The sequence below is a fragment of the Argiope bruennichi genome, chromosome X2 (assembly GCF_947563725.1).
Source record: "Argiope bruennichi chromosome X2, qqArgBrue1.1, whole genome shotgun sequence".
In the NCBI taxonomy this organism is placed as follows: Eukaryota; Metazoa; Arthropoda; class Arachnida; order Araneae; family Araneidae; genus Argiope; species Argiope bruennichi.
Genome location: NC_079163.1, coordinates 66,311,278 through 66,329,566, shown reverse-complemented (window position 1 = coordinate 66,329,566; position 18,289 = coordinate 66,311,278). Strand labels below are relative to the sequence as shown.

At 29.4% G+C, this 18,289-nt stretch overlaps 1 protein-coding gene across 3 annotated transcripts in view; it reads left to right on the top strand.

Moving 5' to 3' along the window:
* LOC129960988 (BTB/POZ domain-containing protein 10-like) overlaps positions 1-18,044 on the top strand; it is a 78,144-nt gene extending 60,100 nt beyond the window's left edge. For all 3 annotated transcript variants that reach the window (XM_056074776.1, XM_056074775.1, XM_056074777.1), the window contains 6 exons: positions 893-995; positions 4,197-4,317; positions 9,267-9,364; positions 14,354-14,453; positions 15,518-15,628; positions 16,079-18,044. In XM_056074776.1, the coding sequence (XP_055930751.1) occupies positions 893-995; positions 4,197-4,317; positions 9,267-9,364; positions 14,354-14,453; positions 15,518-15,628; positions 16,079-16,398 (853 nt within the window). In that variant the 3' untranslated portion in view covers positions 16,399-18,044. The remainder of the gene's footprint in view (positions 1-892; positions 996-4,196; positions 4,318-9,266; positions 9,365-14,353; positions 14,454-15,517; positions 15,629-16,078) is intronic.
* Positions 18,045-18,289: the final 245 nt, after the last annotated feature.

Genomic DNA, 18,289 nt, shown 5'->3' with positions numbered 1-18,289 from the left:
AATCTGTATTATGGTTCGAAAGTTTTCATCGAACTTTTTGCCTTTTCTTACCATTTTATCAAATATTTTATTACCTTATCAAATTTTACGTTTTTTTACTTTACAAATTTACTTTATTTCAAATTCGAAATAAATCGTAATTTTTTATTCATTTGGTGTTTTTTTTATTTCATTTAAATATTCAATATGTAAAGTTAAAAAAAAAAGTGCCAAAAAAATGTTGTTTTATCTTATAATAATTTTTTAATAAAGGTTGGATTAATTGATTTGATAAAAAAAATTCACATCTGCATTTTAATTTTCTGATGTAAGTAAAATAATGTTTTCAGTAAAATGCAATTAAAATTACCGAATTTATTTATTAAGAAACAGCTTTAAATTGTACCATTTAGTCCTTGAAAATTTTCCACTAGAATGAAAATGAATCTATATGCTAACAAGAAAGTCTAAAATGATATGAGAAATTGAAAATTTTCTTTTGGGGCAATTGCTGTGGTTTTCAATTCGATGTTTTTTTATTGTTCTTTGGAATGTAATGAGTCCTGAGGGGTTCCAGTACTAAATTCGTACTTTAAGTAGCCGCATTATTATTTGTACATTTTAAAATCAAGATCTCTTAATTTTAAATCGAGATATCCTAAAATAAAGGTTATGAAAATACCATTTTTTAAAGTTTTCTTATTCGTAGTTTCAACACTTCAAATTACTTATTTTGTTTAAATATACTGATAATTATATAGGTAAACTACAAGTTAACAATTATAGTTACTTTGACTGTCTCAGTTGAAAGTTTCTGCTCCTCGACCGAAATAAAACCCTGTAAATCTTATTCTTTTAGACATGATATGTGTTATGATAAATAATTGATATTGTATATTATTTTTATTTCTAGGATGTTTGGATCATCGCTTGAAAATAATTTCACTCGCCCAAATGAAAGAGGAGAGTATGAGGTTGCCGAAGGTATATCAGCAGTTGTTTTCAGGGCTATCATGGTAATTTGTTATGAATTGCTAATTTTAACTGACCTAAAATGATATGTATTTTCATTACTATTTCAAATGTGGAGGAAACAAGACAGTGTGTTTTATTATGTTCCATGTGCAATGTTCTAAGAAATATTTCGTAGCTGGCCGTGCAACAAAGTGAAATAAGATAGAAGGTTGAAAAAATAAATTGACGAGGGCAAATTGATCTGAAAACTGTGACAATATAGATGTGGGCAATCCTTAATGAGTTGTAATTCATTGTTAATAAATAAATTATTCACGTGTCAAATACACAGTGACATCTTTTCAAATAATATTTCTAAATACAAAGTAAAAACTGTCCATTCAAATACTCTTTCCGATTTACCCTTCTGTCATTTCTCTGGATTAAAACTAAATGGAGTAAACATAACAACTGTGTGACAGACATGTTTATATTTTCCATGGCCACTTAACAATCTTGAATAACTAAAAGCAGAAGATAATAATGTACAGAGTTCTACTTAGGTCTAACTTTAATATTTTTAATTAATACACTGAATATATTATGAAAAATATAAAGAAAACTTACCTTAATTTAAATAAAAGGAAATATATTATAAATTCAAATATTATCAATACAATTTGACCAGATTTATTCTAACAATACGAATGAACGTTAAAGAAGCTATGTAATTAAAATGTCAAGAATGATTCAGATAAAATGGATAGAAAGTGTTATTAAATAAATTAGGCTTATGTTATACCTAACGTAACCCTATAAAAATAAATAATAATTTCTATATTCAGTATTAACGGACAATAATAAGTACTATAGCAAAAATAATAATAATAATAATAATAATTTCAATCAACAAAACATTTTTGATTCTTTACAAGTAGTACTTAGCACAATCTGCAGTACATTCGAAATTTGAATTAGAGCAGATCATTTTATGCTATCATATGACATGAATTTATTCTATTACATTTAGGAGAAGAAAAAATCATCTGTAAATTTTTTTCTTTAAAGCGCATTCAATAAAGGCTAAAAATGGGGACGAATAAATATTAAAATATATCGTTTTGAAAATGCTTATACCTGTGCATGAGGGGTTCCTTTTGAACATAATTGAAGCTGGCTGTTTGTAGCATTAAGGAAGGGGATGAACTCGTACTGCGTTTTAGGTTCTTTCTTTTAAGTTTGGCATAAATATCGAGAAAAATGGCCACTTTTCGTAATATTCTAAATTAAGGAGCATAAAATTCTCCACATAAAGAGACTTTATTTTTGGTGTAACCTCAACGTTTCAAGTATAATTTCTACACAATACACTCCTTACACATTTGACGGAGAGCGTGTGATGTGGCATATGCGTAGTTAATGATTCTTCTAAGAGGTCAGTTATGCAAAATTGTAGAATTAGGCATTCACTAACAAAAGAATTTAATGAAATCGAAACTCTTTGATTTTTTTAGCAATTTTTTCTCTTCAGAATTTTTAAATTTATTAAAAGATACTTATCGAAATGAATCCTTAGATAATATATGTAATATAAACACGGAATGAAATATATTATCGAAAAATATATACAAATTGGTTATAATTCAAGTTCCACTTTGAAATGGTCATAAAAGGAAAACTACTGGACCAAATGTTATCAAACTTGGTAATAGTAAGAGGTACAAAAACTCACCGCCAGGGGGAGAAGGGCGCTGTATGCAGTATTCTTAAACAAAATAAGACATGGAGACATCGTTTTAAAATGAGTTTAATCGCTTCTGAAACGAAACTGTTTGTGGAGTTATGTAAAACCGCAGTGTTTTGTAATTGGTTTACAGCAGGAAGAAGCAAATGATTTATGCAGATGCAGTTTACACGTCATTTGGTTTTTCCAGATAAAAGTGAGCCTGTTTTTCAGAGTTCTCATTGTTACGAATCGACAATGTCTCTAACCATGCCAAACCATTCTTTTCTCGTTAAATGTTATGAATGCGATAGCATTGATTGGCGTGCTTTGCTAAGAATTCTTGGTGAGAATGCAGTAATGCGATTTAACTTGCTTTCAGAAAATGATAAATGCCATATTGAACATGTTTTGTAAAATATCTCAGAAACGATTAAACACATTTTAAAACATGTCCTGTTTTGTTTAACAATATTGCATACAGCGCCATTTCTCTTCCTGGTGGTGAGTTTTTGATTTTTTTTCTTTTGGTGGAAAAGGAATTCCCATGACCTCCTTTAAACTATTACCAAGTTTGATAACATTTGCTCCAGTAGTTTTCATTTTATGACCATTTCAAAGTGGAACTTTAATTATTACCACCCTGTATGCCGCGGAATATAGCTCAAAAAACATCCCGATGACATTCAAAAAGATTTTTGAGTGGCTTCTGATGGATTAACGTTAAAATATGGGCCATTATCTCTTCCAAAATATATATATATAACTTTGCATAAGATTTAACGCAACGGATATAAGAGCAAAGCAAGAGCAAAGAGCGGATATAAAAGCAAAAAGCAAACAACCCACCACCACACTAGGTTGAGCGAAGGAAAAATGCGGTTCAAACAACAAAATGAATCAGATAAACGGTTTCGTATTGCTATGGAATTGATTAATTATCTATATATGGATGACTGATTGTTAAGGAAATTCAATGCTAAAATGCATGAAATGTGTATATGTTCCCTCGCAAAATTCTCCTCTTATATTATCATTTTTGTTTCCTGTTCTTGCGTTACTTCAATTTGCATTTTTAATTTGATATATGTTCCTTATTCATAATTGTTAATTTTCAGTTAAGCATGATTCATTCAATTTTAATGGTACTCATTTGCAAAATAAATTTTTTGTAGTGCTCTAGTTTAATGAAGAATAAAAGTTATCCAATAGACCAGTTTCGTCTAGGAGGTTTATATAAAATGTAAAATATTTCATTATTGATAATTAATAGTAGAACTGCCGAATTACGATAATATTATCCTTATTCTTTTTTTTTGGTCGCTTATGCAATATACAATGGTGTAACTTATCTTGAACAGGTAAAAATTTAAACATATTTTAACCTTTTTGATTTTTATTGCAACATACAAAGATTAATTTTCTATTTAATGTTTCATATAACATTTTAAAAATCTTTCATTATGTCTCTAGGAAACTCTGCCTGTGCAATCAAATTTAGTTCAAATGAACCGTTTTAATTTTGTATTTGTAATTTCAGGAATATTACAAGACGGGAATTGTTCATTGTCCTCCAAATGTATCCATCCCAGAACTTAGAGAAGCGTGCGATTATTTGCTAATCCCATTCGATGCCAACACGATTCGATGTCACAATTTAAGTATGCTTATTTTGTATATATATTATTATATACATATTGATTAGAAAAAGCGAATCCAATTGCTTGTCTATGTCTGATTAATCTCTGTTGTTGTTGTTTCTTATGGCACTTGCCATAGACAAGCCCGCTCTTCGAAGACAGCAGATTTAGGCCTGGGAGGGATCGCCTCTTGTTTCTATAGTAGCGCCATCTAGGGCCAAGAGAACGATTTAGCTACACACACGTCACAACCCTTTTTACGGGGCGGACTTCATTCACTCAAACACAGATCGTAAGTCAGACCTGAATCAGAGAACGATCACCCCTGATCCAGTACCCCCAGTGGTATTACTCTCGACATGGAGGACTTTGTGACCCCGACAGATTTAACGCGCGTCAGCCACCAAGCACGCTGGGAATTTTCGGCTGGCGGGGTTCGAACTCGCAACCTAAGGGACGCGAATCCCACGCTCTACCAACCAGGCTATCCCGGCCTTTGATTAATCTCTTATTTTTGTTATTAAAACAGATAGATCCCGAGTTTCGTTATACAGGTCACACATATACTATGTGAACTTAAATACAAAGTTATCATCAAATCATGATCGTATTCTCGGTTTTGAATGAGGAATTGCCTTTTGAAGAAAGAAAAAGTTTTAATAAGTTTTTTAAGATAATCGAAGATGAGTGGCTCATTATGAAGCAGATGATCGATTCAGAAAATGGTGAATAGCATGATTGCTGGGACTAACACCAATTATACCAATTATTTGACATTCACGTTCTATTTTTAAAACAATTCGTTCTTTTTCATTACTAGCTTTTTATCCTTTGAATAATTTCGAAGAGTACATAAGGGTTATATAAAATTCTTCTTATTCTGAAATATTGTGTGATGAAGTTATTTGAAACTTTTTTCTAATAAACAAGAATGAATTAACAATAAATTTGAGATGTAAATAAATTCATTTACTTTCCTTATCAAAAAGCGTAATAAAGCGTAATAATTCTGATAAAGGGAAAATGGCGTGTTTTCTGATTATGCTTAAATTGCATATTGCAATTTGCCTTTGATACAACTAGTCCTTATTCCCTATTTGAGTCGGAAGGAAATAAATAAACCAAAAAATAGCGTAGAGAGGAGAGGAATGAAGAGACAACGAGGGAAAATTTTGTGATCTAATTTCTGACAAAATTTTTTTTATACAAAAATTGAATTTGTTATGGATCTTTCTACTAATGTTAAGCTCGCGATATTTTTTGAGATTGTAGCAGTTTCATTACTCTTATCTTCTCTTTTCGATACTAGATGGCGATGCCTGATTAGGCCATCCCATATGCCATGCATTGCGATTGTAATGAGAAGATGATATGCTGTTCTTTTAAGCTGAGCGCGTGAATGTCTTGTCTTGTCTTTGTGTTTGTTAAGTGTGAATGTAATTATTGAAAGAAATGTTCCCGAAAAGTAGCCTTGCGGCTTCCTGCACGAATCATAATAATCTACATTCCACCACATTGGCGCCCGACAAAAAAGAATTTCTGATGAAACGAAAGTGAAGTCGTCACAAGACGATCACAAGAAAATTTTCCCGCCACCACATTGGCGCCCAACGAATAAGAATTTCTGATGGAAATTATGAGACGAAAGTGAAGTCTTCCCGACCATCACTAGAAAATTTTTCGCCACCACAAATGCTGAAACGTGTCGTCCTGACACAGAATAATTTTTCCCGTCCCGGGAATTGTTCATCATTTTGTTCCAGTGAAATGGTGAAACTAAAGTGAAGTCGTCCCGAAGATCGCAAGAAAATTTTCTCGTCCGCCGCAAATTATGAAACGTGTCGTCCCAACACAAGTTATATTTTTTCTCATCCCGAGAACGTGTCGTCCGGACACATGTCATCATTTTTCTCATCCCGAGAACGGTCCATCGTGTTCCAGACATCAGCCCTCAAAAATGAATCAGCGTCTGCCATCTTCGCTTCCTTGATGTCCTAAAGAGTATTCCAGTTTTCAGTTTTAAATCCTAACTCGTATGGGATGTCGACCCCTGTACCGAGTATAATTTATTATCTGTGTATCTCCAGTAAAAATTTGCATTTAAATCCATAAAAGAAAGTTTGTGTATGTGTTTTCAAATTCACAGCACGGAAAAATTCATCAGTTTAATTTTGGTCATTCCTATCCGTATCTATTTTCAGACAAGTGTCATAACACTTGTGCCTTTTTGTTGTTGTTGTTTAACTTCAATAACATCCAGCATTTGTTTCGTTGAAATGCAACATTCTTTCATGTTTGAAAACACCAAGATCTTCGTCTTCTGTGAAATATTTTTATACTATTTAATATTTAATAATTTCTAAATTTTATTTTCATTCATCGTTGCTAGTTTAGATATCGAAATATCTGTATTGTTTTGTTATTTGATCTCACTCATTGAAAGTGCGTGGGAATATATCTTTTAAATATTAAGGTATTCTGTATGGTGAATTTCAAGTTGTTGTATTTCTGTATTTTATTTAGGCACGAATTAATTTATCGTACTGGATATATTTCTTGGTCCTTAAGTTTGCGAACCTTAACCCAAACTGTCTGTTCTCATTTTCTTGAGCGATGCGCGAAGTCTCATTAAGTATTCATAAGCTCAGTCGCTCTCAAAGGTCTAAACAAGTATTGAATATGATTTCTTTTTTTCAGCTGTATGGTATTTTGGTATTATGAAAAACTGTTCTGTTAGATTTTTTTTCCCTTCAGATTAATGATTCAGCATATGTCATCTTTCAATTGTATAAAATGTGCAATTTTATTTCTGATTCTCAGAATGTTGTATTTATGGTTAAGAATTCTTAAAGCTAATTCTTTTCTGTACTTACGTAAATTTAATAGAAATTGTTTTAAATGCTGCTTTTCTTTAATAAAGTGTGTGTATACACTTGCAGTTAAAATTCACAATATTTTTGAACTTAATTTCTGTCCTTAAGTGTTGTTGTCATCTAAAAAATATAAACGCATAAAGTTGTTTGGAACATAAATATTTTTTCCCATTGCTCAAAATATATTTATCTTCTACCTGATTATTATTATTATTATTTAGCATTCTTAGAAAAATATTGGAGATTTAAATAAGTTGTGTTCTGCCTACCTTATTGTTTGTATATTTAAAAGAGAGGGTAAGTGTGTAACGGATCCTTAATATTCAAGTTTTCTTGTTTAACTTACTATCTCATTTCAATAATTAAAAATGGTTTTCCTATCAAAGGGGAAAAAATCCAAAATCAAACCACCTCGCCGAGACGGTCTTCGGTAGTGTAGGGTGAGGATGTAGCAGTTGCATTACTCTTATCTTCTCTTTTGGATGCATGATGGCGATGCCTGATTAGGCTATCCCATAGTGCATTGCGATTGTAATGAGAATGAGATGATATGCCTTTCTGTTAAGCTGCGGGCTTGAATGTCTTGTCTTTTTGTTTAGTGTGAATATGATTATTAAAGAAATGTTCCCGAAAACATACGTCCTGTTGCTTCTTGCACGTATCATAATAATCTACATTCCACCGCAGTAGTAAAAATAATTTTAAATTTTTTTTTTCTTATGTTTAATAATAAAATTTTCTACAATCTTTCGATTTAAGTAAAGCCATTAAAGAATTTTTCTGTTACAAAATATGAAGATATAAGGTACAAACCCATTTTAATAACGATAAATATTTAGAAATAAGTAGAAATTTTAATTTTGACATCGATTTGACCGAAATATATTCCAAATTATTTTTATAGAGTCAAGGAGCGTGAGAAAAATTTGAATTTCATACGAATTCGAACTGAAAATATTTCCATTAGACCAGTTTCACTGTAAACCGGGTCTTTTTAATGATTTCTAGAAATTTAAAAGTGCCTGTTTTAATTTTTAAGAATCGGAGATTGATAGTAACTGTCACATTTTTGTTTTTCGACGTTAAAAACATTAAATAAGCATTTGCTTTTGCACTGAATTCCACCTATAGCTCGGCTAAACAGCTCATCAACTATTCTATGTGATGATAATAATTTTAAAATTTTGGCTTTTTTGTGTGTGTCTTTTCTAATAATTTGGAATCGCTGTGTATAATTATGCAATTTCTGTCTTGTTTTGGAATTCTAATTAAACATGTTTTTAATATTTTGATTTTCTATTTGATTTATATTTATTTAAATAATAGGATTTAAAGTTTTACTGATTATTAATATCATTGACTAATTAGGATTATGCAGTAATCAAGTAATTTATCATCAACATTTGCCTTCTAAATAATTTCGGACATTGCAATAAAATGTGAGTTGACTCACCATAATACATATTTCTTTTAAAAATTTCGTTAAAAGTTTGTTTATATTATAATTGAAGGTCAGATTATAGATAACTAAATATCACATTAATATTGCTTTTGAAGTATGTGAAGCATCTAAATAAAATTGTTACCAGCAAAATATAGATTAGTAAAGGTAAGAAAGCGTTTGTACTGAGAATTTCCTTCCTAGTTTATTGATGTTTGATTGGCATAAAATCATTTAGTAATATTATTGTTACGATAGATTTGTATTGAGTCATTTAAGTTATTGATAATTTCAGCATATTTATTGGCATTGAAAGAGCTTTTAAAGAGAGCAACACCGTTGAATGGTTGCATCAAAATCTTTCTTCTTAAATAAAACTGTAATATTTATGCATCCAGGAACTTATTAATGCAAGTTTTCAAAAAAAAAAAAAAAAAGTAAGCTTTAGAAATTGTATTCAATACAAAATAAAAGAATTGGATGAAAGTTTCTTTTCAAGCTTTGCTTTAAAAGTATTAACTGGTTATATTTTATTTGTTATACAAAAATTAGTAAAGCTTTACTCTTGAAATGTACTGAATTTTATAAAATAAAGAGTTTTTCTGAATAAATTTTTATTTTATCGCTTTTAAATAATTCCTTCTTTTATAAAATAGGAGGTTTTCTTCATGAACTTTCAAATGAAGGAGCAAGGCAGCAATTTGAAAAATTTTTGGAGGAATTAATCTTACCAGTAATGGTAGCATCTGCTCAGGTAAATATAATTCATTATAAACTAATCCAAGAAATTTTCTTATGTTGCCAGAAGAGAACTGTAGTAAATACTATATTTATGATATCGAATTGTATTTTATAATTTTGCTGTTTGATGTAATCTCAGCCCTTAATGCTTAATTAAAAAAATGTGATTTTGTGCTTCTTAAAATTTTAATAAATGCATGAACTTACTAAATGTAACTCAAATTGTGTTGCTAAACTATCAAAAGGCAGATAGATACTTAAATCATTTAACGTTGAAATTAAGAAATTTGAATATTAAGGCAACAACGTTTTTCAGCTTTTTATTCAACTTTGTTATGTGATAATTTTTCTGAAGTTGTTTTACTAAAAATAGATATAATGTTTTTTGTGATCATAATTTTCAATTCAAAATCCCTATTTTCTCATAAACTTGTAGTTCATTTGTAGTGTAAACAGTTTTAGAAAGAACAAATTTTAAAGACGATGGTTAAATGCTTTTCAAATCATTTGGCGATGAAATTTGTTATCCTTTTCATCCGTCCGTGAGATTGCCTATTTTTGTACCTGCTTCTTTGTTTCTGCTAAAGTGTCCACTCTAATCGTTCGCCAATATCTGATTCCTGTACCATTAAAGATAGGTATATACTTCAATCTCAAAAATGTTTTTAATGAAGTAAAGAAATATTTTTTATACTGTTCGAATGAAAAAAAAATTATATACTCATGTGATTCTATAAATTAAAACCAATATTAATCCATTACTGTCCTACTCTGCTGCGACTGAAATTGACTGAATTCCATTATATATGAATTATTATGTTCCATTATTTATGAATTGAAAATCTACAAATATTTCTCAAACTAGCTCATAATTATCATGAAACATAAGAATGGTTTAGTAACAACGAAATGGTTAATTTTTACGAAACAAAGATTATATTTCCATACATAATCTTCGCTTAAAATCTTTGCATCATTAAGATCAAATTATTTTTTGTATTGTTCATAGAAATTGAATAAAAATACTGTATATATTTTAAATCTTGTTATTTGTTTGCTTTCAACATGCTGCTCGCAATGTTTAATCCATTTCCGTATCAGTCTTTAAATATTGTGAATAATTTGCGGGAAAAACAATAGTCCGAAATTCCATTTACGAAATAAAAAAAAGGAAGAAAAAAAGAAAGGAGTAGATTAAGAAAACACAATTGAATTAATTGAGAATTTAGTTTACCATGCCCGCCCACTATAAGTTTTGTTGCATTATTATGTATGATCATCTAAACAAATGACTTCACAAATGTATGAGGGAGAGTCAAAAAGTAAAGAGACATTTGATAAGTAGTGCATTTATTCTAATTATAGAAAACATGGATTATTTTTCTACATAACATCCTGGACTTCAACGCACTTTTCTCAGTGTTTCACAATTTTTTTATTCCGTCAGAAAAAAAGTTTTTCGGTTGTATCTGTGTCCAATTTTGCACCGCATCAATGATATTTCCATCGATTGCAAATCTTCTTCCCTTTAGCGCTTACTACAATGGTTCAAACATATGAAAATTGCTTGGAGCCAGGTCGGGACTGTATGGCGGTTGCTCCAGCATTTCGAATCCCAACTCCTTTATTGTTTCGGCCATCCGTTAGGGAGAATGTGGCTGAGCTTTATCTTGCTGCAGGATGACACCTCCATGACGTTTTCCACGACGTTTGGATCTGATTGCAGATTTCAGTTTAGTTCGCAGCACATCACAATAGTTATCTCTGTTCATAGTTTGGCCTCTTGTTGTTGAAAAGAACGGCTACTACACCTTTCGTCGTCACATAAAGAAGTTCTTCCCTGTTTTAAGCGCTCTGTCCATTCGTAGTTTTTGCTACGCGATGAACGGCTGTCACCATATTGCGCTTACATTCGACTAATAATTTCCGCAGGTTTAACACCTTCCACAAAAAAAAAAAAAAGAAAAAGAAAAAAAAAAAAAAAGAATTATTTTCCTTCATGTTCTCCTTAGCGCAGATCGACAATGGAGCTACCAAATTTAACTGTCTGCTACATTCCAACGAACGACTAACGCGGTAATAAGAGTGACACGTTGCATGTAAGTGTTGTTGCCGACTGCACCACTTCAGCGCTGGATACTAGCAGTGTTACAAAACCCTGGAAAGAGAAATTTCAAAGGTCCCTTTATTTTTTGCTTCCCCTCATATTTTTACCAAATTTCACTGATTTCTGTTTTTTCTCCCATTTGTTCTTTTAATTAAGGGTTATCCAAAAAAAAAAAATGAAACCTCTCAAAGTTTAAGTGTTTTTATTAAAAGCTCAGTTGAAAGAGTGTATTAATGATAAATAATTACCATTTTTCAAAATAAATTAATATGAAATTTTTTCAAGGCTGTTTTCAATTTTTTTTATCATTGAATTAATACTGTTTTGAAGAGAAACAAAAAAAAATCCTATAGACATTAATTCGAATTGTTTAACTCTAAAGGTTATCTATATCTTCAATATTATATATAAAAATATTTTGCACTGAGGTGTTTTTTTCCGAGGTGGAAGTATAACAGTAGGTAGTGCTCAAAGATAAAAAGTCTTATCGAGGAGTAAAGGAAAAAAAATTTAGTTGCGAACCACTGCATTAGAAGATGAATAATTTGATAGACTTACAATAGTTTTGTCCGGATTTTGAGAAATCTTTAACAACTACAACTATTAATGTCATAACCGACAACATATAGACAAAGTAGTTACATTCAAAATATTGAAACTCTTTTTTCAGAAAAGAAATTATTAAAGAGTTAAAATTAAATAAATTATTCGCTTATAAAATTTTCTGACAATGATTTTCAAAAATAGGAATGTGTAACAATTCGGGTTTAGATCTTAGAAAATGCACAGTCGTTGTTTAATCAATTTTTAATTATTGCATATCAAACATTAGCAAACTTCTTTGTAATAAATGAGATTAAATGCTTATAAATCTTAATTCGAAAAGAATCTGGAGTTTTTATTTTAAAAAACCATCTCTTCAAAAATCGACCTTTGAACTTTATTGTTACAAGAGAGGCACGCGATCTTTGTATCCACAATAACGATATATTTCATGCCTAAAAGGTCGGGAACGAGATTATTAAAAGTGGAAGCTATAAGTATTGAGGAGAGGAGAGCAGGAAGGCAGACTAAGAATCCACAAAAATATTTTATTATAAGCAAAGATAATCACTTATCTTAATTCAAGATAGGTAAAAACATTTTACTTCTCAGAACAGTCAATCCTTCAGCATCTGTCAAAAATTACACATACATACATATATATACAATCTTGTAAGTAATTAACTAAACAGTTAAAAGAAAGACACCAAATACAAAACATATCGAGTGCCATCGAATTTGCATGAGTTCTGTGGTGCACTAGAGCATTGAATTTGAACATGATTGCAAAGAAATGTGAAACAGTATTCAGCAGGATTGCCTTAAATAACACCCAGTTTTTGAGTTAATCAGGCATTTCAGTTATTGGTAATAATACTGAAACTCTGGTAAATGAAAGTAATGAATTGTGCAATATTTCTGAAATGTCATTATTTTACACAATGTTTTTAGATATAAAAATACAAGTCATCACCAAATCTTAAACTAAATAAATATTATATTAATTGTTACATTTTCAGACCTGCTTTCGAGAAAACAGTGGGAGATGAGCTTTTCACTTAATATATTCTTAATTCATATATTTGTTTAGCAAGTACTGCATTCAATTGAATAATTTTCTTAGATTTTCCATTTATTTGGGATTAAATGTCTTGGAATTACTTCAAGGCAAAATTATTCCAGAGTAAAAATTATTTCTTTATCTCTAACAAAGATCTTGCCTTTAAACAAGATTTTAATTACTATTGCAAATGCTGCTTTCATTGGAAACTCGATTAAAAAGGGAACACATAAAGAAGTTATCTCAAGAGGAAAAATAGAGTATTTTATATAAGTGTTGTAATTTATTTCTCTAATCTAGTGCTATATTTCCTATCCATTCTATTTCCTCTACTTTTGTTGCAAGATGGATTTGGTACGAGTATTTTTTTTTTTTTCCGAGAAATACAAAAAAAGGTACTTTCTTATTTCGAAAGGAAATTTAACTGGGAGATCACTTTAATTGAGCTACTTTGTGGGCATAATCTAATATGCACTCATTCCCCCACTTGAAACTTGATAAAGTTGCCTCAGCATAAAACATTTTCTTTTAATGTAAAAAGAAATATGTCTAATGACTAAATATTTTTATTGTGTTTTAATACGTTTTATTTCGAAAATATTTTTTTTTCCGTAAAAATATGTGTAAAAATTCCAGTTTCTTTATTTTTTGAAGGATTGTCTTAAATTCAATGTATTTGGTCTTTGAATATGTTGCAAATATAGGTATGTTCTTTTTTTAAGCAATTAATCATTCGGTTTTTCTTAAAATGGAACTAAGCAAAATAATAAAAAATCGCATCTTTTTCAATTAAATATTTAAACAATTAATTCAAAGGAATCGTCCTTTTTCATTCCCCTTCCCATTAATATTTGGGATATTGCCGTCTCCTTCCTAATCATGCCACACTAGTCACCTTCAGTTTACACTATTCCTTATTTAAGATATTAAGATATAGATCTCTAATTTTATATATAAAAAGAGAAAGAAATTAATACTAGTTCTGGTTTCTGACTTTGAAATTAATATGAAAATCAGAGGAAATATTATTATAAAATAATGTTTTAGGAACTGGATTAAACTTTTGAAACATACATTAGTACTTTTAATAGCAGTTATGTTTATTTCAATGATATAGTTTACGCGAAAATTCTGTGAAACGAGTGGCTTTATTGTTTTAAATATTCAAAATAACTTCAGATTGAAGTATTTCTGCACCTTTTGAAAAGAAAATGATGCCAGAATTTCTCTAATTATCTTTCCTTTGCCGCTTATATTCTGTTGCACAATATTTTATATTTTTTCATGTTTAGAGAGGCGATAGAGAATGCCACATAGTTGTTCTTTTGGATGATGATGTTGTTGATTGGGATTTGGATTATCCTCCTCAAATGGGAGAGGAATATTCTCAAAGTAAGTATCAAGATGTTTTTAATAAATGTATTTCATTTCTTTCTACTGCTATATAACTTGCACAACAAATTTCTTTCTTATCTTTTATCTTAAAAATTATCGATTTCTGGTTTCAATATTAGAAATTTTGATATTTAATTTTTATTCCATGCTTTCGTGATGAAACTTAATATGCTATAGTTTTGTTAATCTGAAATAGCTGGAATGATGGTTTTATTTGATAAAATTTTTTATTGATTATTCAATGCGACTTTTTACCATACATCATTATACTTAATGCCTTTTGTTTGCTTTTCATTAATGTATTGTATATGTGAATGAAGATTATGATCCTTGAAATTGTGATATTCGCGCTACAGTCCGTAATAGCTGACCTGTTTGTCTTGACAAAATTTTCCATCATTTAGAAATTTACGTCACTGTGCCAATTTTTCTGAAAATTCTAAAAATCATAAAGAAAAAAGTCTTTATATAAAACTGTAGTATTTTTCATAATTTATTACTCTAGAAATTATAACAATACTTCTAATTGTTGCTTAGAATATATTTTTGGTCTCAAAAATTCGAACTTAAATTAAGAGTTTACGTTTAATTATTTAATTCTACATTTTTCATCGATGTAATAAAAATGTAGCATATAATATAAACTTTAATAATGAAATATAATTTTTTTGTTATTCAGTTTTTGATTCGTGTAAAAAGCAAGAACAAATATAGAGATTAGAAGTTCCCTGTTTTTTCCTTCTATCTGGCAGGTTATTTCTTTAGATGAATGAGATTATTTTCGATAATGAAATTCATGTTGAGAAAAGGTCTGTAAGCAGAGAAAACTTTTTTAAAAAAATGATATACCCTTTTTTCTCAAAAATAAATAAATAAATAAAGTTAAGCATGTGCTAAGCGAATGGCACTTCTGAACCTCATGCATGTTTGCTGTGCCTTTAAATTTTGATGTTTTTACATACAAAAACTTCATTACATATTTATTGCTTATTATAATGCTTCTTGCATCATTTCCAAATGATTTAAGTATGTTATTATAAAATTATTTATGTGTATTTTAGTTATCTATAGCACTGGTGTATACAGATTTTTTAAATACATTGAAAATCGTGACGTTGCAAAGCAAGTTTTGAAGGAAAGAGGTCTGAAAAAAATTAGATTGGGAATCGAAGGTAAGGTAGTATTTGTTTAAACGTTAAGTGGATTGCATTATATATTATTTTCATTTGATGCTTAAAGCATCGTTCATAATAGTTTTTTAAATTATATATTCATTATGATTTCCACTAGTTTACTAATTTTCGGTTGAGATATTTTAAGGCTTTATACATATCTCATTTCCAGAATGATTACATTTAATTTCATTCATTTCGTTAAATTGATTTATATTTATCATTTTCACATGTATAAAATAATGTGAATATTAATGTAATTTCAGAAATAAATTAAATAATAATTTATTTTCACCAATTATTTCACAATAATTTTAAGTTATTCTTTAATTTGTTTCTTATTTTGAATATTTAGACTCAATTGTGCGTCACATAAGGATGCGTATAGTAATAATTCAATATCAAGGAGCGTATATAGTGTTTCTTATATATGTAGTGTTTCTTATTTAGGTTACCCTACATATAAAGAGAAAGTTAAGTGCCGTCCTGGTGGGAGGTCTGAAGTAATTTACAATTATGCCCAGAGACCTTTTTTGCGAATGTCTTGGGAGAAAGAAGAGGCCAAAAGTCGCCATGTTGACTTTCAGTGTGTTAAAAGTAAATCAATTACTAATCTGGCTGCTCTTGAAGCTGTTGCGCCTGTTAGTATTTCTTCAGAAACAGTAGAAGGAGCCGTAGGTGGCTTCCCAGAGGAAGACGGAGTTGCTCCATCTCAACCTTTTCCAAGGGAACCATATCCTGACCGTTTACCACTTGAAGATCTTGCTTAAAAATATGTAATTTTGTATGAATATATATATATATATATATATCATAGTGGAGATTTTACACTTTTGAATGTCCAATATTTACACGTGCTATATATCAGTGTCCATTTAATGTACTATCTACCATGCAGGTAGTATAACTGAGATTTTTTTCTGCAAATGAGCTACAAAGAAACTCCTGACCTGTTTCCTTATGAAATGTTTTTAATGATAATTTTTTTATTTCAAGGTACATTCTCAAAATCATTATCCTAATTTATGATTATAAACGAGTTAGTGTTTCTTCTAAACTTTTATACGTAATAAAGACGTCAACATATTTATATATTGAACAGTGGGATTCTTACTGTTAAAAAATGATATCTATTGTTGAACAAGTGTCTTATTTGAGAGAAGTCACTTTTAGGGCTATGCGGCAAGTAAATTTTCTATTTTCTGTAATTTAAAATTGTAATAAGTAATTTTTAAATTTTCTAATTCCTATCAAACCATTCTCTCTCTGAAAGTATAATTACCCTCCATATTAAGAAATCATTTGACCAGGATTCATTAGAATGGGCCTAAGTGCTTCTATTGTTGGGGCATTCTATATGATACTAAAATAACAATAAATTGCACTAATTTTAAACAATTTATGTGAAGTGAAGGCTTGAATAGAAAATTAGTTCTTCATTCCTAACTCTTGGTAAGGTCTTGCTTTTTCGTCTTTGATGAAAATTAATATTTTTTATGGGCAAAAATATAATCAAAAGATAAGAATTTACTTGGGTTTACCGTATTAAACATTTTTCTTTCATATTGGATTTTTTTTCCGTGCAAGATTTAGTTTCTTTAAGTCTGGAAGTTCAAGACCAATCACTTACATCATTAATAATTAAACTCAACAAAATTACTGAAAGTTAATATATCTGTTTCATCATTTTTATAACCAGAAGAAAACGTTTTCAGAGTAAATAATTGTAGTCATTTGCTTTTTTATTAATAATGCTTCCTATATGTGTACACTTTAATCTTTGTCCTTTTATGATATATTATTGATGTTTGCTGTTTATTGTCACTAGAAAGACACTGAAATGCAAAAAAAAAAATTTTTAAGTAAATCAGGATCATAATAATCAAGTGTAAGTGTTAAGGACAAATAATAATGCTGCTCAAAAGCAATTTTTTTACTCTAAATTTGCTGTTTTTTTAAATCTTGAAGAGGATATAAGTTTTCTTATTAAAAGACAATACAAAGTTTGCAATTTATGCTTTGGTAATTACTAAGGAAATTTTCTTTTTTGTATATGAAAATAAAAAGAGACGGACATTCGTAATAATCTTTGTTTATATGATTTTTCAATATTCCACCCATTTTCTGTCAATTAACACCGCTTCGTTAATAGTAATATTTTTTATGTGTCCTCATTCTAGTCGTTCAGATAGGTATATACTGCATTAAAATTTGCACCTAACAAGGTTTATAAACATTTCTTACATTATAATAAAATACTTGGCTGAAAAATTAGAGATTATTTGCATGAATATTTTTAAATTGTGTTTACTTCATTGTGTTTCAGAAAAAATCCTTTATGAAATTGGATCCTTTATTATTGGAATTGGAAATCTTTTGAAACTTTTTTTATTAATTAAAAATAATTTATCACTATGTAAATACTTATAGACAGAAAATTTTTTTCTTCGGAAAATTTTGAAAGTTTGGTTAGTAAAATTTTTTATGAAATACAGTCGTTAAGCATGAAAAATAATTCTGTATCAGTAGTAATGTATAATATTACTGTTTTTTTTAAAGTGCTTGATTTTAGATGAAAAAGTATCATTTAAAATTTTAATTCACCTGTAAGTGAAAGTTACATTTAATATATATGGAGTGTTTAAATAATGTAATGGTTAA